The 22,864-nt window shown below is 39.3% G+C and overlaps 1 protein-coding gene across 3 annotated transcripts in view; it reads left to right on the top strand.

Annotated features, from left to right (window-relative positions):
- Nucleotides 1–22,864, top strand: part of LOC121276434 (cytoplasmic dynein 1 light intermediate chain 1-like) — a 74,369-nt gene that overhangs the window by 50,473 nt on the left and 1,032 nt on the right. For all 3 annotated transcript variants that reach the window (XM_041184829.1, XM_041184831.1, XM_041184830.1), the window contains 3 exons: nucleotides 1,613–1,657; nucleotides 4,569–4,689; nucleotides 6,244–6,354. In XM_041184829.1, coding sequence (XP_041040763.1) covers nucleotides 1,613–1,657; nucleotides 4,569–4,689; nucleotides 6,244–6,354 — 277 coding nt within the window. The remainder of the gene's footprint in view (nucleotides 1–1,612; nucleotides 1,658–4,568; nucleotides 4,690–6,243; nucleotides 6,355–22,864) is intronic.

The following is a 22,864-nucleotide window of genomic DNA, read 5'->3' as shown; positions in this document are numbered from 1 at the left end:
TACGATTTACATCAATGACTTAGATTAGGGGAGTGAAGACATGGTAGCTAAATTTGCAGATGACAAAGATAGGTAGGAAAGTGAAGAGGACATGAGGTTACAGATGGATGTAGATAGGTGAGTGAGTGGCAAAGTTCTGGCAAATAGAGCTTAACGTGGGAAAATGTGAAGTTTGATTTGGTAGGAAGAACACAAAAGCAGAGTGTTACTTAAATGGAGAACGACTGCATAATTCTGAGGTGCAGAGGGATCTAGGTGTTCTAGTACATGAGTCACAAAAAGTTAGTATGCAAATACAGCAAGTAATCAAGAAGGCGAATGGAATGCTATCCTTTATTATGAGAGGGATTGAACATAAAAGTAAGGACGTTATGGTTCAGTTATACCGTGCATTGGTAAGACTGCACCTCGAATCCAGTGTGCAGTTTTGATCTCCTTATTTGAGGAAGGATGTAAATGCGATTGATACCTGAAATGAGTGGGTTAACTTATGAGGAAAGGTTGAACAAACTGGGCTTGTTTCTACTGTTTAGAAGATTGAGGGGTGATTTGATTGAAGTGTACAAGATCCTGAACGGCCTTGACAAGATGGACGTTGAAAGGATGTTTCCTTTTGTGGTTGAGTCCAGAATTAGGGGGCACTGTTTTAAAATTAGGGCTCGCCCTTTTAGGATGAATGAGAAATTGTTTCTGAGGGTTGTGGGACTTTAGTATTCTCTGCGTCAGAAGGTGGTGGAGGTGGGGTCATTGAATATTTTTAAGGCGGAGGGAGGTCGATTCTTGTTAGGCAAGGGAATTGAAGGTTATCGGGGTTAGATGGGAATGTGGAATTGAAACACAAGATCAGCCACGAGGGGCCCAATGTCTACTCCTGTTCCTATTTCTTATGTTCTTATGTTCAATTATTTGTTACAGATCACTTAGTTTTTGAAATATCAAGGCCATTGAGATGCACCAAGATTTAAAGTTGTATAACTACTTTGCAATGAGAATCAGAAGTACAATATCAACATTTGGAAACAACACCAAATTGAGGGGCTTTTATTCCTTCACTGTCAATGAGTCAAAATCCTGGAATTCCCAACCTACCAGCACCCTGGGAGCACCTTAACCACATGGACTGCAATGGTTCAAGAAGGCAGCTCACCATCACCTTCTCAAATAGAATTCGGCAATAAATGTTGGCCTTGCCAGTGATGTCCATATGCCATGAATGAACTTTCAAAAAAAGGGGGCAAAAAAATGAACAAAATGATACATTAAAAGGGTGAGATGAGGTAAAATGGAAGGAACTTGGGTGGAGCATAAACGTTACCACTGACTGGTTGGGCCAAATGGCCTGTTTGTGTGTGTAATACTATAAGTAGAATTAATTTTCAAGATGTTTAATTACAGCAATAATCTAAATTTTATGATTCATTAAGTTGTTGCTTCTTTGGTATGTAATGTTTGGTGTTCTGCTTCAATTTCTTTTGAGAAAATTTCAATGATAGAAAGTGTCCTGCAGATTTCGTCCTGCAAAAAATATTTCTGACCTTGTTTTGGCAATTGGAGAACAGAAATTTGTAAATTCCTACTGTATTAATGTTGTGTACATTGTTTTACTTTGCAGTCTTTTCTAGCAAAACAGCCACCTCTCTCAACAGGAAGACCGCTGGTAAGTATATATCCTGTTATTAGAAACATTATTGTTTGTCATCCAACACTAACGTAATCAATATATTTCCTCTCCACCCTACATCCTCTAATTATCATTAGATTGCAGTTTACTTGCATGCAACATATGAAAATAATTAAGGACTCTGCTCCTTCCCCAAACATAAGTTGGCTAAATACTCTTTTTCTGAAGATGAGTCCCTTTGAGATGTGAAGATCAAACGTTGTACGTTAGTTAGATCTTTCTCTTTTATTTTTGCTTTCTAGTTCCAAATGCAGTTCAAAATTCTAAGGCATATCAGGTCTATTCTAATTTTGATTACTGAACTTAGTTATTAAAGATGAGGAAATACATTTTTTGTTATTGCATAACAACTTTATGTAATGTTTAGTACTGCTGAAAATAGGAAGTAAAATAAGACTTTGGCAACTACACAAACAACCTCTTGTATTTGGGCAGTTGCACTAACTTCACAAATATATAAGTTACAAATGAGTCATTCTTGCTCCCATGTAGTTAACATGTTGGGTTTGAATTCAAGAGGTTTGTCCAGTTAAAAGTCAACATGATTAGTGCTCTGCTTATGATTTAGTAAATTAATGCATTTGGTGATTGAACTACATAAACCAAGAGTGTCCCTGGTTTGATTCATATTCTGTATGAAGGTAACTGATATCAGCCAAGTGTTGTAACTAGTCAAAATGCTCTTGGAAAATTGCACACTATTACCAGTCCTTAGTGCTGAATATGAGTGGATATAAATGTTAAGTAAAGACTGAGCTGGGCTCAAAAGCTTCTATAGATATATGAAGAGAAAAAGATTGGTGAAGACAAATGTAGGTCCCTTACAGTCAGAAACAGGGGAATTTATAATGGAGAACAAAGAAATGGCTGACCAACTAAATACATATTTTGGTTCTGTCTTCAGGAGGACACTAATAACATACAAGAAATGTTGGGGAACACAGGGTTTAGTGAGAGGGAGGAACTGAAAGAAATCAGCATTAGAAGGGAAATGGTGTTTGGGAAATTGATGGGATTGAAGGCCAATAAATCCCCGGGGCCTGGTAATCTACATCCCAGAGTACTTAAGGAAGTAGCCCTAGAAATAGTGGATGCATTGGTGGTCATCTTCTGAGATTCTATAGATTCTGGAACAGTTCCTACTGATTGGGGGGTAGCTAATGTAATGTAAAAAGGGAGGCAGAGAGAAAACGGAATTATAGACTAGTCAGCCTGACGTCAGTAGTGGGGAAAATTCTTGAGTCCATTATGAAAGAGTTAATAGCTGAGCACGTGGAAAACAGTAGCAGAATTGGACGATGTCACCATGGATTTATGAAAGGGAAATCATGCTTGACAAATCTACTGGAATTTTTCGAGGATGTAACTAGTAGAGTTGATGAGAGGGAGCCACTGGATGTGGTTTATTTGGATTTTCAGAAGGCTTTCGACAAAGTCCCACGTAAGAGATTGGCGTGTAAAATTAAAGCACGTGGGATTGGGGGTAGTGTATTGAGATGGATAGAAAACTGGCTGGCAGACAGGAAACAAAGAGTAGGAATAAATGGGTCTTTTTCCGAATGGCAGGCAATGACTAGTGGGGTACCGCAGGGATCAGTGCTGGGACCCCAGTTATTCACAATATATATTAATGATTTAGATGAGGGAATTAAATGTAATATCTCCAGATTCCCAGATGAGACAAAGCTGGGTAGGAGGGTGAGCTGTGAGGAGGATGCAGAGATGCTTCAGTGTGATTTGGACAAGCTGAGTGGGCAAATGCATAGCAGATGTAATATAATGTGATAAGTGTGAGGTTATCCATTTTGGTAGCAAAAACAGGAAGGCAGATTATTATCTGAATGGCTATAAATCGAGAGAGGGGAATGTGCAACGAGACCTGGATGTCCTTGTACACCAGTCGCTGAAGGTAAGCATGCAGGTGCAGCAGCCGGTAAAGAAGGCAAATGGTATGTTGGCTTTCATAGCCCGAGGATTCGAGTACAGGAACGGGGATGTCTTGCTGCAATTGTACAGGGCCTTGGTGAGACCACACCTGAAATACTGTGTGCAGTTTTGGTCTCCTTATCTAAAGAAGGATGTACTTGCAGCGAAGGTTTACCCGACTGATTCCTGGGATGGCAGGACTGACATATGAGGAGAGATTGAGTCGATTAGGATTATATTTTCTGGAGATCAGAAGAATATGGGGGTATCTCATAGAAACCTTTAAAATTCTAACAGGACTAGACAGGGTAGATGCAGGAAGAATGTTCCCGATGGTGGGGGAGTCCAGAACTAGGGGTCACATTTTGAGGATATGGGGTAGACCATTTAGGACTGAGATGAGGAGAAATTTCTTCAGCCAGAGAGTGGCGAGCCTGTGGAATTCGTTACCACAGAAAGTAGTTGAGACTAAAACATTGTGTGCTTTCAAGAAGGAGTTAGATATAGCTCTTGGAGCGAAAGGGATCAAAGGGTATGGGGAGAAAGTGGGATCAGGCTATTGAATTGGATGATCAGCCATGATCATAATGAATGGCAGAGCAGGCTCGAAGGGCCGAATGGCCTACTCCTTCTAGTTTCTGTGTAACTCTAATGTCTTTCTTTGGTTAAGAAACATACCACACCAACGTGCCAAAGCAAATGACAACTAGGTGAAGGCACCAGAAGGTAATTAGTGCTTCTGCAACTTGACATTGTCAAACAATCGGCATCTCACTTGTAACTTATATATAGCATAAAGTTTTTATGCAATAACAATCGGCGTCTTCAGAAGAGGGGCGAAACTTCTAAAAGGCTACATGTCTAGAAATAGTGTAAAATTGCAAAGGAATATACAAGCCGTGGTTCTTTCATTTCTGTAGTTTGTTATAGATCCTGATTACTCACTTTTATCTTTGTTCAGGATTCCTCAACAAGAGTTGCTGGAGGTTCTCCAAGAACGCCAAGCCGATCTGGAAGTGCCAATGTTGTCAATGTAACTCCTATTCCAGCAGGAAACAAAAAGATTGATCCCAATATGAAAGGTACTTAAGAGTGATTTTCACCCCTTTTAATAATTCCCATCCTTTGCATCACCCAGGATGTATAAATACTTGTTTTTAAATACAATGCCTACAAATCCATCTACGTAACAAGTGTCACTTTTCTGAGGTTCAAATGAGTTGGACAAATTGTGTAAGTGGACAGAACACTGGCAGATGATATGTAGTTTTGGCGCATGTAAAGAATAACAAATAACACATGTTCTTTGCTAAAATAGCTCAGTGGGCCACCTGGAACTTATTTCATTCCCCACTTCTGTGCTGCATTCTCTGGCCTTGCACTGCTTCACACTCTACCATGCTGACTGCAAATTCTCCCACCAGATTTCCTGGAAACTTCACATTGACAGGTCCCCCCTCAGTTCCCAATGTTTTCCCACTTGGTTTCACTCCCAGTATCAGTCTAATATTTTGCAACTCGCCAACCCACAACCTGTACCACTTAGAAGATTAAGGGCAGCACATGCTACCTGCAAATTTCCCCTCCAAGTCACACACCATTCTGACTTGGAACTGTATCACTTCATTGTCACTGGGTCAAAGTCCTAGAACTTCTCACTAACAGCACTGTGGATCTACCTACATATCATGGACTGCAATGGTTCAAGAAGATGGCTCACTTGGGGGCAACTAGGGTTGGGCAATAAATCCTTGCCTTATCAGCAATGCCCATATCCCAGGAACAAATAGAAAAAAATGCACCAGGGCTTCCTATGCCCTGGTAATATTTTCTCTTATTCGCACATGTCCCCGCCCCTCAGAGAGCTTGTCCCTCCCAGTCCCAAACTCTGCCCACCTCCAATCTGCAAGTTGTATAAAGAAGAGATTCAAAGTAAGTAATTCTTAAAGGGATACAGGTAAAGTACAACATATGCAGAAAGGCAAGCCTTGTATAAAGTCAGTGGGTCAGACAATTAAAAGAAAATGAGAGTGAAAGGAAATGTGTGGAAGACAAACTGACAGAATTGAGCACAACATTAGATTAGGACAGACCTATAGCAAAAGGTGTACTTTTATTTGTGGGCAAACTTCTTTTAAACTTGAGTGGTTAGGATTTGGAATGTACTGCATGATGGGGTGTGAATACAGATTAAATAGTAGCCTTCAAAAAAGAATTGGATAAATACTTGAAGGTGAAACAGTTGCAGGCAAATGGAAAAAGAGTGGGACTAGCTGGAATTCTCATTGCAAGAACCAGTAGAGACTCAATGAGTTGCATGGCCTAATGCACTGCCCTATTCATGGTTTCATGGTTCTCTAATGGGAGGTCAACGGTGGATTGATATATTTTTATCAAAATTATTAAATGGAATCTCAGCTTTATACAGATTTATAACTTCAGTTTATCATTATCTCTAAAATCCTTGTTCAAATGAACAGTCAACTTGACACTTCAGTGGGCTAATTTGTGCAATTCAGAATCAATATAAAGCTATGATTGTTAGGATAACAAAATATTTGAAATAAACTAATTCTTTGCAATTTTATTTTATTTTAAAAAATGTTGTGGTGCTTTTTTATATTTTGCACTTCCAGGTGCTGCAAGTGAAGGTGTTTTGGCAAATTTCTTCAACAGTCTTCTCAGCAAGAAGACTGGTTCTCCTGGAGGAGGTGGTAGTAACTTACAAAGCTCTGCAAAGAAAGGTGGTAAGTAAATATGGGCATTGATTTTCTCTTTAAAAGATAGATTAACAATTGTGTAATTGCAATTCCAAAATATTTTGAAGCATATTCCAACTCATGAGTAAAATAGACTTGAACATTTTGCATTATTTTAAGTATTTTTAACAAATGCAATATGAAGAGATTACAATCCAAAGAGAATTGTAAGTTAGTGAAATGCAATAAAAGCATGTCAACTGTTGATATCATGGAATCTTCACAGTAAAAGAATTAGCAGGTTTAAGTAATGGACATTTCGAAATATATGCCCCCATTTGAGTTTCCCTCACTGTTCAGTCACAGCTGAGACATAACTGATTGGAGTGGAGAGTCTTAACCCACAAAAACAGATGCGGTTGGGTGAGCTGTTTAAATTTTTAAAAATCTCAAACTCAAGCATAACCCAGCTTGAACTCACCAACTACCAATTTTAAAGGCAACGGGAGAACCAGGCAGTCAATCTCCGCCCAAAAGGTGGGTTGCTTTTTAAAATATATTGATGAAGCTGTGTGCATCAGATTTTAATACCATTTTAAACTTCATGTTGGCTGGTCAAATTTCAACATAGTGGTTAAAGGAGGGTGAAGTCTGCTGGATCTAGTGCCTTTCCAGCAGTACTGATTCTGTTTTGTTTGTCCCTCACATCCCCAAACCATGATGACCCATAGGTCTTTTCTGACCTATTCCCCCTCCATCCCTGATCCTTACAATCCCTCCCATACCCCCAAGATGCAGCCTCCTATCTCTCCACCCACCCATCCCCTGCAACATAGTTAACCCACATTATTTCCTGTTGTACATGATCAGCAATAAGTATTTACTGATTTTCCTTTGGATCATTCACCTATACCAAATCGATTTAAAGATTAAAATGAATTCAAACATGAAGAAAGCTTGTTAAGTTATTCACTGACTTCCTGTGCTGCCTAAATGTGTTTCCCTCTGTATAAACCCTCCGGCCCATATTAATGACCATGTCCTCAACCTTGCTATTTCTGAGTCTCTTCTCCCAGGTTGCAATCATTGGTACGGTCATCTTTTACCAGTTTCTTGCAACCCTCATTGCACCCAACCCCATTTCCTTCTGTTTCAATGCTTAAGAAAAAATGACATTTAGAACTTACCTTTCATATTCTCAACTACTCAGCCTTTGGTCCTTCATTTGCCATATTATATCTGCAATTGTTGATTTGGTGAACCTTCACTTTTGTCTCTCAGAAATTCTTCGCTCTGTTCCCCTGATATGCTTCCCATTTTCCCTCCGTTTAAGGGTTGCAAACCAAAGTATATCAGACACCCAAACCAACTATTGCCAGATATAATGAGTCATATTTTCAACTTTGGCACCTAGGTTTGAATTCCATTTAGACTTGGGATAAAATTCACTCTGTGAGCCCCTTCACCTGATATAATTAAGCCAATCATTTCTCACATTATAAATGTCCTTCATGCTCATTTTAAAGGGTTGGGCACTCAAGCTCACAACAAAATGCTCACCTTTGATACACAAGTTGATAATCCAAAGTTTTTCTTTTGGATGGCTAGAGTGGAAAATTGAAATTTTTTTTATTCTTGGCAATGCAGATGTCACACAGTTTTCTAAAATAACAGTTTTGTCAATGAGTATACCTGCTCTTATTACATCTTTCTGCAAGAGTAATGACAACGCCAAATATTATGAATCTAATTCTATAGTACTATTTCTTTCAGAAAAGCTACAGAAATACAAGTTGAGCAACTTGACTGTAGTAATTCTGTTTTGATTTTGCGATAAGTAGAAAAAATACTAACAGAAAAGTCAACAATTATGCACTTCGGATCACAGCTAATCAAATTAGTCAAAATGCTATATGCAGCATTTTGTTTTCAAAACGAGATCGACAGTTGTGTTTAGAGAATTTTAGTGATTGGTCTTCTTTAAAAACAAAAGAAAACGGACTGTTTAATGATGCAAGAAATGAATCCTATTTACTGAACCTTTTTATGTCCTTTGTAAGATATGCAACTAGAAAAAAGTGCAGGAAAGTCTGGTGGTTTTAACTTTTCGGAAAACAACGAGACTTTCCCTTATATCCCTCCGTCATTCTGTTGTTCTCTCACCGTTAGCATTAGTTGTGATGTAAACTTCCTCTAAGCTATATTTAAGTATTGCAGTATGACTGCGCAGTAATTTCTTTTACATACTTAGGAATTATTCTTGGGATATTTTCTAAGGATGATTTCTTAAGTGGCATATGCCATGGTCTACTTTGAACATTGAAAGAAAGGAAAGACTTGCATTTACAATTGTGCCTTGTGTGATCTCAGCATGTCCCAAAGCACTTTACAATCATTTTAAGTACTTTTGAAGTATAGTCAGTGTTATAGTATAGAAAATGCAGCTGCCAATTTGCACACCAAAGCTCCCACAAACAGAACAGATAACGACCAGATCTGGGTGTCCTCGTGCATGAATCGCTGAAAGCTAGTATGCAGGTACAGCAGGTAATAAGGAAGGCAAATGGAATTTTGGCATTTATTGCTAAAGGAACAGAGTATAAAAATAGGGAAGTGTTGTTGCAACTGTACAGGGCATTGGTGAGACCGCACCTAGAGTACTGTGCACAGTTTTGGTCCCGTTGAGGAAGGATGTAGTTGCACTGGAGGTGGTTTAGAGGAAGTTGAATAGATTGATTCCAGAGATGCGGGGCTTGTCTTATGAGGAGAGATTGAGCAGTTTAGGTCTATACTTGCTAGAGTTTAGAAGGATGAGAGGAGATCTAATTGAGGTATATAAGCTGCTAAAGGGGATAGACAAAGTTGGTGTGGAATGGATGTTTCCCCTTGTGGGGCATTCTAGATCGAGAGGCCGTAGTTTTAGCCTAAGGGGCAGTAGATTTAAATCAGAGATGAGGAGGAATTACTTTTCTCAAAGGGTCGTGAATCTGTGGAATTCACTACCTCAGAGTGCAATGGATGCCGGGACGCTGAATAAATTTAAGGAAGAGATAGACAGATCTTTAATTAGTAAAGGGTTGAAAGGTTATGGGGAGAGGGTGGGAAATTGGATTTGAGGCCAAAATGAGATCAGCCATGATCGTAACGAATGGTAGGGCAGGCTTGAGGGGCTGAATTGCCTACTGCTGCTCCTAGTTCTTTTGTAATCATACTTAATTCAAGTAAAAGTCCCATACAATAAAAGTGAAATTCATGTAACTCAGCTAGTCGTCATGATCATGAACATTATTACCTAGTTACCTCTATCTAGCAGTTCTAAAGCATAAACGTTAACTAATTGGAAAACATTACTGAGGACCTGAAATTCCTGGACACCAAGGTAATGCAATCATGGACTGGCCAGAAGTTGGTATAGGACCCAGATTCTTGAGGTCTCTGCCCTCTTTTATGTTACAAAATTCCACCAAAAGTGAGGACAGTTGCACCTTATGATCTAGCCCCTGACCTCACCCTTTGCAGCACTGTATATATCTGGATGACACTGTGCAAACTTATCATGATCAGGTCCTGATAAAGTGAGAGATTCATAAGTTCAGATGCTTCTGCACAGCAGTCAATCATAATTGATTGCTCTGAAGAAGGGTCATACAGACTGAAAACGTTAAATCTATTTTGCTCTCCATTGATGCTGTCAGACCTGCTGAGTTTTTCCAGCATTTTCTTGTTTTTATTTCAGATTTCCAGCATCCGCAGTATTTTACTTTTAATCAAAATTGATAACCACTGGGAAAGCAGCCGCTAAAAATTTCTCTAGTTTTTCTATATTTTGTGCTTCCCCTGATCAAATTGGCTGACTGAACACTGCAGCAAGAAAATGTTACTGACCAAAAACTGACATCCGCCCTAGGGAAACCCTTTGACAATGCCAGAAATGGGATACAGTACAGTAGTGTAATGGTTATGGTATTGAGCTATCTGAACATTGAGAATCCAAACTCTAGGATAATGAAGAGTTTCAAAAGATTTTGGTTCTGTTTTTGTGCTTAGTCTCAAAGGAACTTGCATTATTTTCAGATTCTGCTTTGCTGCTCTTGACTTCTATTAACCTCTATTCCTTGTGCCTGTTTTTATTGATATACCATGATGATCTTGGTTGGAATAGATTAAGATAATTTCATGGTTCCACATGTGCCAACTATTTACTGAATAGTCATTGTACAATCATAGATTTTTTTCTTCTTCCTACTTTCCTTCACCCTCCCTCCAAAATACAATGCTGAAAAGCAACTTATGCTGACATCATACTGCAGGAAAGATGCAGGTGGCTGAAATGTTTTTGCCTTTCCCTTGTGTACAGAAGGACGTTATCAAGCCACCTGTTGGAGTTCAGGATTTTTAAGTATTAAATGGAGGATGAATATTTCACCATTAATTTCTTCACCAAAGTGCAGTATTGGTACAGCCATGGACCTACAGCTGCTATAGTGACAGAATCATTAAATCAACACAGAAAGGGGTCTTTCAGCCCATCAACCATGTTCCATCACTGAAAGACCTACCTTTGTAGTCTTGTTCTGTGACCCATTCCCTATATCCTTTTTAACGTTTCCCTTTTCAAATGTTTGTCCCCTTCATTTTTAAAAGCTGTTTCTTCTGGTGAATGAAGTGGATTTCTTCAAATGTGTACAGGAGAACTTTTTAGGTCAATATGTAGAGGGTCCAATAAGGGACGGCGCAGCGCTGGACCTAATTTCTGGAGAATGAAGCCGGACAGGTGGCTGAGGTGGTGGCGAGGGAGCATTTTAGTGATAGCGACCACAACATGTTACAATTTAAGTTTGTTATGGACATAGAGATAGACAAATTCCAAAAAAATGTTTTGGATTGGGGGAGAGTGGACTTTAGTAAAATAAGGCAGGATCTGGCCAAGGGAGACTGGGAACAGCTACTTGTGGGGAAATTTACTGAGGAGCAGTGAGGGGTATTCAAAAAGCAAATGGGGAGGGTACAGGCTCAACATGTTCCCTCCAGGGTGATAGGAAGGAGTAACAAGCCCAGAGAACCATGGATGACCAGAGATATTCAGGATACGATGAGAAGGAAAAGAGAGACTTTTAGCAGGTACAAGGGAAGCAAATCAGCAGAGGCATTAGTGGAGTACAGAAAGTGCAGGGTGGAGCTTAAGAAAGCAATTAGGAGAGCAAAGAGGGGATATGAGAAAGCTCTGGCTGATAAAAGTAGGGAAAATCCCAAGATATTCTATAAGTATATCATGGGAAGAGGATAACCAGGGAAAGAGTAGGGCCCATTAGGGACCAAGGGGGCAATCTATGGGTGGGAGCCAGAGGACATCGGTTGAGTTTTGAACGAATACTTCACATCCGTCTTCACCCAAGAGAATGAGGATGGAGTTATTGAAATTGGGGAGAGAGACTGCGAGGTTCTTGAGCAAATTGATATAGAGAGTGACAAGGTATTGGAGGTGCTGGCAGGCTTAAAAGTGGACAAATCTCCAGGTCCGAATTATTTGTGTCCCAGCATGCTGAGGGAGGCAAGGGATGAGATCGCAGGGGCTTGGACCCATTTTTTTAATTCCTCTCTGGCCATGGGGGAGGTGCCAGAGGACTGGAGAATAGCTAATGTGGTTCCGCTATTTAAGAATATTTATTGCAGAGATAAGCCAGGGAACTACATGCCAGTAAGTCTCACATCAGTGGTAGGGAAACTGTTGGAGAAAATTCTGAAGGAGAGAATCTATCTCCACTTGGACAGGCAAGGATTTGATCAGGGATAGTCAGCATGGCTTTGTCAGCGGGAGGGTCATGCCTAACAAATTTGATTGAATTTTTTGAGGTGGTGACCAGGTTTGTAGATGAAGGTAGTGCAGTTGATGTAGTTTATATGGATTTCAGCAAAGCCTTTGACGAGGTCCCACATGGGAGACTTATAAAGAAGGTAAATGCACATGGGATACAGGGTAATTTGATAAGATGGATTCAAAATTGGCTTAGTTGTAGGAGACAGAGGGTGATGACAGAAGGATGCTTTAGTGACTGAAACCCTGTGTCCAATGGCGTACTACAGGGATCTGTGCTGGGTCCCCTATTATTTGTCATTTATATAAACAACATAGATGGCTATGTGGGGGGTAGAATTAGTAAGTTTGCAGATGACACAAAGATTGGCTGGGTGGTTAACAGTGAGGTTGAGTGTCTTGGGCTACAGGAAGATATAGACAGGATGGTCAAATGGGCAGATAAGTGGCAGATGGAATTTAACCCTGAAAAGTGTGAGGTGATACACTTTGGAAGGAGTAATTTGACAAGGAAGTATTCAATGAATGGCATGGCACTAGTTAGTTCTGAGGAACAAAGGGACCTTGGCTTGTGTGTCCATAGATCTCTGAAGGCAGAGGGGCATGTTAGTGGGGTGGTGAAAAAGGCACTTGCCTTTATCAATCAAGGCATAGATTAGAAAAATAGGGAGGTCATGTTGGAGTTGTATAGAACCTTGGTGAGGCCACAGCTGGAGTACTGTGTGCAGTTCTGGTTGCCACATTATAGGAAGGATGTGATTGCACTGGAGGTGGTGCAGAGGAGATTCACCAGGATGTTGCCTGGGTTGAAACATTTAAGTTATGAAGAGAGGTTGGATAGACTTAGGTTGTCTTCATTGGAGCAGAGAAGACTGAGGGGCGACCTGATTGAGGTGTACAAGATTATGAGGGGCATGGCCAGGGTGGATAGGGAGCAGCTGTTCCCCTTAGTTGAAGGGTCAGTCACAAGGGGACATAAATTCAAGGTGAGGGGCAGGAGGTTTAGGAGGGATGTGAGGAAAAACTTTTTTACCCAGAGGGTGGTGACGGTCTGGAATGTGCTGCCTGGGAGGGTGGTGGAAACAGGTTGCCTCACATCCTTTAAGAAGTACCTGGATGAGCACTTGGCACATCATAACATTCAAGGCTATGGGCCAAGTGCTGTCAAATGGAATTAGTTAAGTAGGTCAGGCGTCTCTCACATGCCGGTGCAGACTCAATGGGCCGAAAGGCCTCTTCTGCACTGAAATTCTGTAATTCATGCCCTAACAACCCTATGTACAAAAATAACATTTTCCCTACCTTCTGCCATTGTTTTTGTTTGGTGATCTTAAATTTATGTATCCTAGTTGCACACTCGCTGATTAATGGAAAGATTTTTTCCTGGTTTATTTTATTAAAATCTGTCATAGTCTCTGGTAAGAGTGAACTTAATGAGTTAGATATTCCATAGGGCCTTTGAAAGGTGCCCCATAATAGTCTAATGACTGAAGTCAGAGAATGTGGAGTCAGGGGACAAGTGGCAGAATAGATTGCTAGCTGACTTCAAGACAGAAAGCAGAGAGTGGGAATGAAGAGTCGTTATTTGGAGTAGAAGGTGGGAAGTGGTGTTCAGCAAGGATCACTACATGCTGTTCATAATTTTTATTAACGATTTGGACTTTGGAAAAGTAGAGAAGTTATGTTAAATTAAACCTTGGTTAGATCGTACTTAGACTACCGTGTGCAGTTCTGGTCACCATATAAGAAGAATATAGGGGCACTGGAGAGGGTGCAGAGAAGATTCGGAAATTCAGAAGAAACTTCTTTATGCAAAGAGTGGTAAAAATGTGGAACTCGCTACCACAGGGAGTGGTTGAAGTGAATAGCACAAATGCATTTAAGGGGAAATTGGAACATAAACACCAGCATGGACTGGTGGTGTGAATAGCCTGTGCAGGACAGAGGGACCTGGAGTTTGTAGATTTTTTTGAAGGTGGCAGGAGATATTGAGGCAGCAGTGAACAAAGCATTTGTGATCTTGGGCTTCATAAATAGGGGCATTGAGTACAAAAGCAGGGAAGCTGTGCCTAAACCTTTAGAAAGCTCTGGTTAGGCAACAACTAAAGTATTGCATCGAGTTGTGGTCACCATATTAGGAAGCATGTAAGGGTCCATGAGAAGATGCAGAGGATATTTACCAGAATGGTTCCAGGAATAATGAGTTTTAGATACAAGGTTAGGTTGGAGAAGTGGGGTCTGCTCTCCTTGGAGCAAAGGAGATTGAGGGGAGCAAAAACAGAAAATGCTGGAAAAACTCAGCAGGTCTGACAGCACCTTTGGAGAGAGAAACCAAGTTGACATTTCGAGTCTGTATGACTCTTCAGCTCTGAAGAAGTCATACAGACTCAAAACGTCAACTCTGTTTTCTCTCCACAGATGCTGTCAAATTTGTTGAGCTTTTCCAGCATTTTCTGTTTTTGTTTTGGATTTCCAGCATCCGCGGTATTTTGCTTTTATCTTAGAGATTAAGGGGAGATTTGATTGAAGTATACAAGGTTATGATATGTTTATGAGATAGACATAGAAAAGCTGCTGCCATTAGTTGTTCGTAGATCAGGATTGTGGGACACAAGTTTAAGGCAAGAGATGCGTTGGGGTGGGGTGTTTTGGGAAGAGGTATGTAGAAGAACTTTTCTATGCAGTGAGTGGTAATGTCCTGGAACACTCTGCCTATTAGGATAATGGAAGCAGAGATGATGAATGACTTTGAAGAGAAATTGGGTAAGCATTTGAAAGAAATAAACTTGCAGAACTGCAAAGGGTTAAATGTCCACCTTCTGTGGTGTTATGGCAATGACTAGAAAAATCCACGAGTGTCAAATATTTCTTCTCGTATACTTTTTGTTCAAGGATATGGCTTATTTTTCTTGTAAGGTCTTTATTCAATTCTTATGTTAACTAGTCTCATAGTTTGGGTTTTTTGCTATCTTAGGAGGACTCTTGGATACTTAAAATGTTACAATTAAGTTAAGTAAAACTCACAAGGAACTAGACTCCATAGTTAGCTGAGAAAAGTGCTACAAACATCTAGGAAAGGTGACAGCTGAAATGGGGCTTGCTGCATCCCACTTAAGATTAAGACAATGGATGTTCTGGGATCTGGAGAAAGCTGTCAGGGCCGTACATATTGTCCATTCCTAATTACCGCAATTGTGGTGGGCCTTCTATTTAAACTGCTTTCGTCGTTTTGATGCTCCCACAACTGCGTTAAATCAAGAATTTCAGAATATTGTGCCAAAGACCGAAGAACAGAAATATAAATGTCTAAGTTGGAATGTTGTGTGTCTTGGAAAAGTTGAAGGTCATTGTATTCCTCTGACATTCCTGCCATTGTCCTACTCAATGTTAGAGGTTGAGTTGCTTTTTTATTTATTTATTCTTTCATGTGATGTGAACACTGCTGTCAAGGCCAGCCTTTGTTGCCCATCCCTAATTGTCCTTGAACTGAGTGACTTGCTTGGCCATTTCAGTGGGCAGTGAGTCAACCACATTGTTGTGGATCTGGAGTCACATGTCAGCCAGACCAGGTAAGGATAGCAGATTTCCTTCCCTAAAGGGCACTAATGAACCTGATGGATTTTTAGAACAATTGATGATTGCTGTCACAATCACTGTTACTGAGGCTAGATTTATATTCCAGATTTATTCATTGATTTTAAATTCCACCAGCAATCATGGTGGTATTTGAACCCATGTTCCCAGAGCATTAATCTGCTGCAGTACATGCTTAGATTATATATACTTCAGCCACAGTTCGCAGAATGAATTCATGCCAATGTTCCAGATAGTAATGAGCTTTTAAGAGTGTTGCAGCTGCACCCCTCCCCGATAAGTGGTATGACCTCACACACCTGATTTGAGCCTTGTGGAGTAGCCACTTTTTTTGCAGAATTCCCAGCCTCAGTCCTATTCTTGCAGCTATAGTGTTGATATGTGAACGTAGATTTTTGGGGCGGGCGTGGTGGGTAGCCATAGCCGGACTGATTGGTAGTCATGCTGGACAATTCCTGGTTGGAGGGCATGGGAATAAGTTGAGATGCTAACTTTCCATCCATCTAGGCAGCAAAGAGACAAAGTAATTCAGTCAGACAATCTAAGAAAGTTGCCTTATTTCAATCAGGGCTAATTACTTTGAGAATTCAGTGGTAAGAAGAGTGTGTTGATTAGCTAACATGGACAGCGTGGCATATGTTATGGAATTAAGTTGAAACAAGCTGGGCTGTATTATAACATTTATTCTATTCATTTTTCTGTAAAATAAATCTACTTTGTTTGTATTTGACATGTTTTGGGTAAATGTTTAGTCTATCTATCAGAAGATTGGAGAAGCACACCATAAGATTACTGTGTCCAGTTCAGATATTGTTGGTTTGGTTTATTGAAAGATCATCATGGCAGAAGCTGCCAAATTGTGATGATGATACAAATAAAACAAATAATCATAATTCATAACATAGTTATGGACAATTATTAAAATAAAGTATAAAATAAAAGAATTGCACAATTATAAACATTGAAGTATACAAATAATTACATTGTTGCAAAATACATATCTCAATTTACAGAATAAAAATGAAAGGTCTACTGCACTCCACATTTTGTATTAAACTCCATTCGTCATTTGTTGTCAGGTTGAGTTCATTACTTTTTGAGTTTTATAAAGTAGGAGATAACACTGTCTTGTAGTCTGTTCGGTCTATATCTTATTTGCGGAATGGTATTTTTTCTCCTCCACTGCATCGCACATTTCCTTTTGCGTGGTTATGGCAAGAGATTGTGGCGATGGAAGGTGGGACTCGAGTTTTCTAGTGAAGTCCATCCAAAGCTTTTTCTGCCTTTCAGCAAGGGAACACATAGTCAGTTGTTTGATTGTGTCAGAATAGCTTTGTATGTGTTAGCTAGTATCAGTTTCGATGCTCGTCACTTGGAAAGTAATTCCAAGCCTGGATCCTAAATTGACCTATCCTTATGCCTGGATAATAAATTGGGAACTAGAAGAAAATGGGACTTCTTTTGTGGAAAAGAAAAACGCTCTTAGAAGCAGCTAAGTGCATCCATGAGGCAGAAATATGTTGCATCTGCTGATGCCCACTGTAATTCACTAATTCACGATGGATGCAGTGCCTCATTGGGACCGTCCAGTGAGATTACATTCTACAGAGTTCAATGTATGCTTTTATTTAAAGTTTTCTATGTGAGATACCATTTTAATATTTCCCAGATATCATTCAATTTTTTGATCAATAACATATTTCATATCCATTTTTCACAGTAAATGAACCCTATTTTTGAGTTTGGATTATTGATTCAACAACTACCATTGGCATTTATATAGTGCCTTTAACAAAATAAAATGTCCCAAGGTGATTAACGAGCAATATCATTTCTGACAGAGCCACAAAAGGAGAAATCAAAACAGATGGCCAAATGCTTAGTCAAAGAGGTAAGTTTTAAGGAGCATCTTAAAGCAGAGAGAGGTTTAAGGAGGGAAATCCAAATTTTAAAATCAAGGCAAGGCTGGCAGTGGTGGAGTGATTAAAATCACGTATAAACAAGAAACCAGAATTGGAGGAACCCAGAGATCTTGAAGGCTTGTTGGACTGGTGGAGCTTAGAGATGGAAATGGGTGAAGCCATAGAGAGCCTTGAAGACAAAGATGAATATTTTAAAATTGAGGTTTGTTGGCTGGGGAGCCAGTGTAGGTCAGCAAGCACGGGTGATGGTTGAATGAGACAGGAATCAGCAAAGATTTAGGTAGAAGATAGGAGGCTAGACAGAGCATTGGAATAGATTATTCTAGAGGTAACAAAGGCATAGGTGGACATTTCAGCAGCAGTTGAGAGCCTGAGTTGGGCAATGTTATAAAAGTGAAAGTCAGCAATCTTGGTGTTGGTGCAGAGATATGGTCAGAAGCTCACCTCTGGGTCAAACAATACTGCGATTTTGAGCCATCCAGCTCAGCCTCAGATAATTGCCAGGTATGGAAATGCCAGAAAAAGGTGTTTGTGGCTGGGACCATAGATAATAGCATCTTAAAGCAGAGAGAGGATACTTTTAACGTGCTCTTATTGAGAGCAAAGCTATTCCTCTGGGAATCAAACAGGATAGGAAGTGTTAAACACAAACTTGCTTCAACATCATCTTCCATGATTGTTTATCCTGATTAGTGCATCGATTCATAAAAGTCAAAACACTATTTAAAGATACGTGCCTTAGTCAAGGAACTCTTAAATGAATGGCTTTGAAACAAGTAACCATACCAAATCTATCAAATCTTTGCTGACGCAATTGAGAATTTTCATTGGTTTGAAGTGATCCTGATACGTGTTTTGACTCGGACCAAGTTGTACTTCTGTTTTTGATCAGTGGATATTCCAGTGCTGCCTAAACTTTGTTAATAAAGCATTAGTGTGGCAATTAGTTCATTTTAAAGAATTATGTATCATATTAGCAGATGTCAAACTGTAGTGATGCTGCCTAAGTTATAATGTATATTCAGAATCTGGTTCTACTCTGACCCAGAGCAAAATAGAATGCAACTCTCTGAAGAAAAGAATTAAATGTAGTTTGCTCCGGACTCAAGTCACTCCAGCTGCAGATGCACACTAAGTTACCATTACATTAATGCCACAAGCATATGTAGATGCAGTGTTAAACAATGCTTTGTACCATTTTGCAGTTGTACACCATATCTAAATATTTGTGTGATGATTTTAGTTAAAACACATTCATTTCTGGTTTATGCTATATATTTTGCATCAAAACAAAATTGCAGACATTTTATTTTGTCTTAGTGCATAGTATGTAGTACAACTGGCATATTTGTGTCCCTCCATGCATTTTGTATATTTGAAGGGTTATGGCCTGATCTAACAAACTAACTCATTTGTGGATTAATACTAACTTTGAGCCTGCTGAAATGAACTTTTTTTAAAAAGTTCTCTCTCATGCTGTCTCCCCACATACTACTTCTTTAGAGGCCGGACATATTGCTCTCCTTGCAAGTACCTTGGCATCAGGTTGGAGACATTTGTGCACCTTGTATTTAATAACACTTCCAATTCCTTATTGAGGAATAATAGGAATCTACCTTAAATCATGGTATTTATCATACTTGTACTTGGTTTCCATTCATAAGACCAGAGATTTTAAATTCAGCATGCTCTTAAGATTTAAGAACATTTCAATTACATCATGAACTCAAACTACTGAAATAGATGCAAGAAATGAGGACTAATAGATGCCGTCTTCTTGCTTCCAACACACAATTCTATTATAATTAGTAATTCACTCAAAAAAAATCTTACTTTTTCACTGTGTAGATCATAGACAAAAGGTAGTTTGAGAGTAAATTCCCTAATGTCTGTTGTTCCATTATTCATTTGCTCAAATTTGAGTATAATCCTGAATTGTTTTGCCCAGAAGATTGGAACGCATTAGGTCATCAGCTAGCATTTTTATTCAAATTGTCTCATGTATTTCAGAAAATTATTCTGAATTTGTCATTAAAATATGCAGATATTTCACCTTTTACTTCTTACTTTCTCTGGGAATAAAATTGATTTCTCATGGTTAAAAATGTGGTGATGCCCTTCCACCATTTAAATTTTACAATGCTGAAGCATAATTCAGCCTACCTTGCAGAATATTGATAAAAATCTGTAACTCCTTTTTTCGTGTGCACATTGTCTTAAACTAGGTTCCTTGGCCAACAATATTATCAATTCCTAGTTCTTTTATTTATATACTCATCACGACTCAGTAGGCCATTTTCCTAAACAAAATCTAATTAATCCAGACTCGGTCAGACTCTCAAATTTGCTTGGCACTAGGATTTCAATATGATCCAACTGGAAAATGTCAACATTACCTTTTTTATATTCAGTGGAATGTGGGCATCACTGGCTAGGCCAGAATTCATTGCCCATCCCTAATTGCCCTTGTTCAGAGGGCAGTTAAGAGTCAACCACGTTGCTGTGGTTCTAGAGCCACATGTAGGCCAGACCAGGTAAGAACAGCAGATTTTCTTCCTTAAAGGACATTAGTGAACCAGATGGGTTTTTTACAACAAAATGGCAATGGTTTCATGGCCATCATCAGACTTTGAACCCTGATTCTTTATTATTGAATTCAAATTTCACCATCTGCCATGGTGGAATTCGGACCCAGGTCCCCAGAACGTTACCCTGGGTCTCTGAAGTATTAGCCAGTGACAGTACCACTATGTTACCAACTCCCCATACTTGCCTCTGATAAAACATCAGAGAAGCTGAGTATTGCTGAAAAGAGACATGCTGTTGAAGATTTACATTCTGCACTCAACAGAATCAAAAATGCCAAATTTCAAATAAAGGGACAATTTATACTGCACAATAAAGGTTGCTGAGTGGTTGGCAAGTTGCCTCAGATCGAGGCATCGCAATGGAGAATGAACCAGGGAACTACTGTTCTCCCATGCTTTTGTTTAATTCAGAAAGGTACAATGCCTGGTCATGTTCCTTTTGCCTGCAAAGGACAGGTCTGTGCATATACATAGCAAGCATAAGTGAGCCACATTGCGATCCTGACTGATAATCTTAAATTGGTTGTTAGCATAACTCTTAGCACTTGGGATTATTCAACAAATGCTGTCCTATCGCAGAATCACATTCAACATAAGACGTTATGTTCTGAGTTTTGCATGCATTGGTTGGTTGAGTACGGTCAATACTCTGCCTATTGAGAACAGCTGAAGGGATGTGCAGTTTGATATGATCTGCCAGTCATTGGGACAAATGGCCTTGAAATTCATACACCAAATTACTCATTTGTGTCGTTGGCAGAACTTTTTTGACTTGACAATTGCATCCTGTCAGAGGAAAATACCACTCCTGTTGCAACTGCATTGTAGCAGTGTGAAATGGCTAGCTTCGCCTGTTGTCAAATTTTTGAGATCCCTACCCTTCCAGGGTAATTTGAGGTGGCAGCCTCAAGTGTGCCTGATACACTGCTGTCCTCTGCAGGCAAAAGCAACATGTCCAAGCATTGCACCTTTTATCAATTAAACAAAAATATGAGGGATAATAGTTCCCTAGTGCATTCTCTATGGTTAAACTTAGATCAGAGTCCACTTACCAACCAATCAGCATCCTTTTCTCATGCAGTATAAATTGCTGCTCTCTTTGAAATTTGGCATTCTTGTATCTATCCTGATGAGTGCAAGACAAAAAGCTTCGACAGCATGTCCTTTTTTTTCCAGCAATACTCAAGTTCTGTAGTACCAAGTGACTATTTGTAAATCTGAAGTTGTCGAGATATGTTATTGACCTATGCTGCTACTTTTAGAAATTGAACTTTAATCCAATTTTGAACATTAAATGATTCAGCTACAGTGCCTGTTGATGTGAGCTTTTTATGATAGATTTTAAAACACTTCTACCTTTGGTAAGCTTTTCCAATTGAATTCCAGTTGTGAATTATGGTTTCTTTGGGTTCCACACATTTGGATTTGCTAATTGGTTTAGCCATCTTTGTTTTTGCATTATTTGTAGTGAATCAATTTTTTAAAAATGACTTTAGCAAATTTTCAAAACAATTTCATAAACTTCAAAACAAAAACAAAAATACCTGGAAAAACTCAGGTCTGGCAGCATCTGCGAAGAGGAACGCAGTTAACGTTTTGAGTCCGAATGACCCTTCAACAGAGTTCTGTTGAAAGGTCATTCGGACTCGAAACATTAACTGTGTTCCTCTTCGCAGATGCTGCCAGACCTGCTGAGTTTTTCCAGGTGTTTTTGTTTTGGTTTTGGATTTCCAGCATCCGCAGTTTTTTGCTTTTTTCATAAACTTCAGAATGGATAAATTACAAATAGCCATAAACTTATCAGTTGTTCTTGGTTTCTGTACTGAGTCTCATGAGTTGCTTCTTTGAAGGGAAACCTCAAAATGATATTGTCACTGCACATTGTTTGTGGTGCATTAAGCAACCAGATTCATCAAGATTTCAAACTCCATTAATTGATGGAAGTATATCCTGAATTGTGAGCTTTGGTTTCTCAGGTTATTTTTGAAAGAACAACTACTATGGTTATTAGGGCGATGACAGCAATCATAAAGTTTCCAGATGTAAAATATGTTCTCTATGTTGATTCACCCACCTCCTTGGATAATATTGCAAACAGATTGCTTCTGTAAACCCTGTGGCCAGTGATACATTATATCCTCTGAAGTGAATGCATGCTTTCAGGGACCTAAGCACAAGTTTTTTTGGACACAGCCATGTGCTACCTTACTCAAAACTAGAGCCTGGTTTATGTACCAGTGTTGTTTGCTCTATTCTTCAATCATAGTGTGCACACATTTTTTCAATGTATAAGTATTTATATATTGTTTTAAAGTTCACACTTTCAGTTGTTACACATCAAGGTTGGTGGAAAGGAGAAATGTGTCAGTTTGCAGTTAAGGGAGGGCAACAATCGACAGAGAAGTAAAATTACATGTTTTTACCAGAAAGCTCTTTAAACCAAAGCTGCATTCTGAGAATGTTGAGATTGAGAAGAAATCTCATGACCATCTTCTTTCAATACGAAATTGTGAACCTGGATACAATGAGTAGCTCTGTCATTGACCAATGTAATCCTAACTCTGACAGGGTTTTTAATAGAAAACAGTTACAGAAGACTAAATCTCTGAGCAGATCCTTCAAAAATGATGTCCAGTTAT

This window comes from Carcharodon carcharias, chromosome 3 (genome assembly GCF_017639515.1).
Source record: "Carcharodon carcharias isolate sCarCar2 chromosome 3, sCarCar2.pri, whole genome shotgun sequence".
Taxonomy (NCBI): Eukaryota; Metazoa; Chordata; class Chondrichthyes; order Lamniformes; family Lamnidae; genus Carcharodon; species Carcharodon carcharias.
Note: the sequence above shows the minus strand (reverse complement) of the source record. Positions and strands in the feature narration are given on the sequence as shown.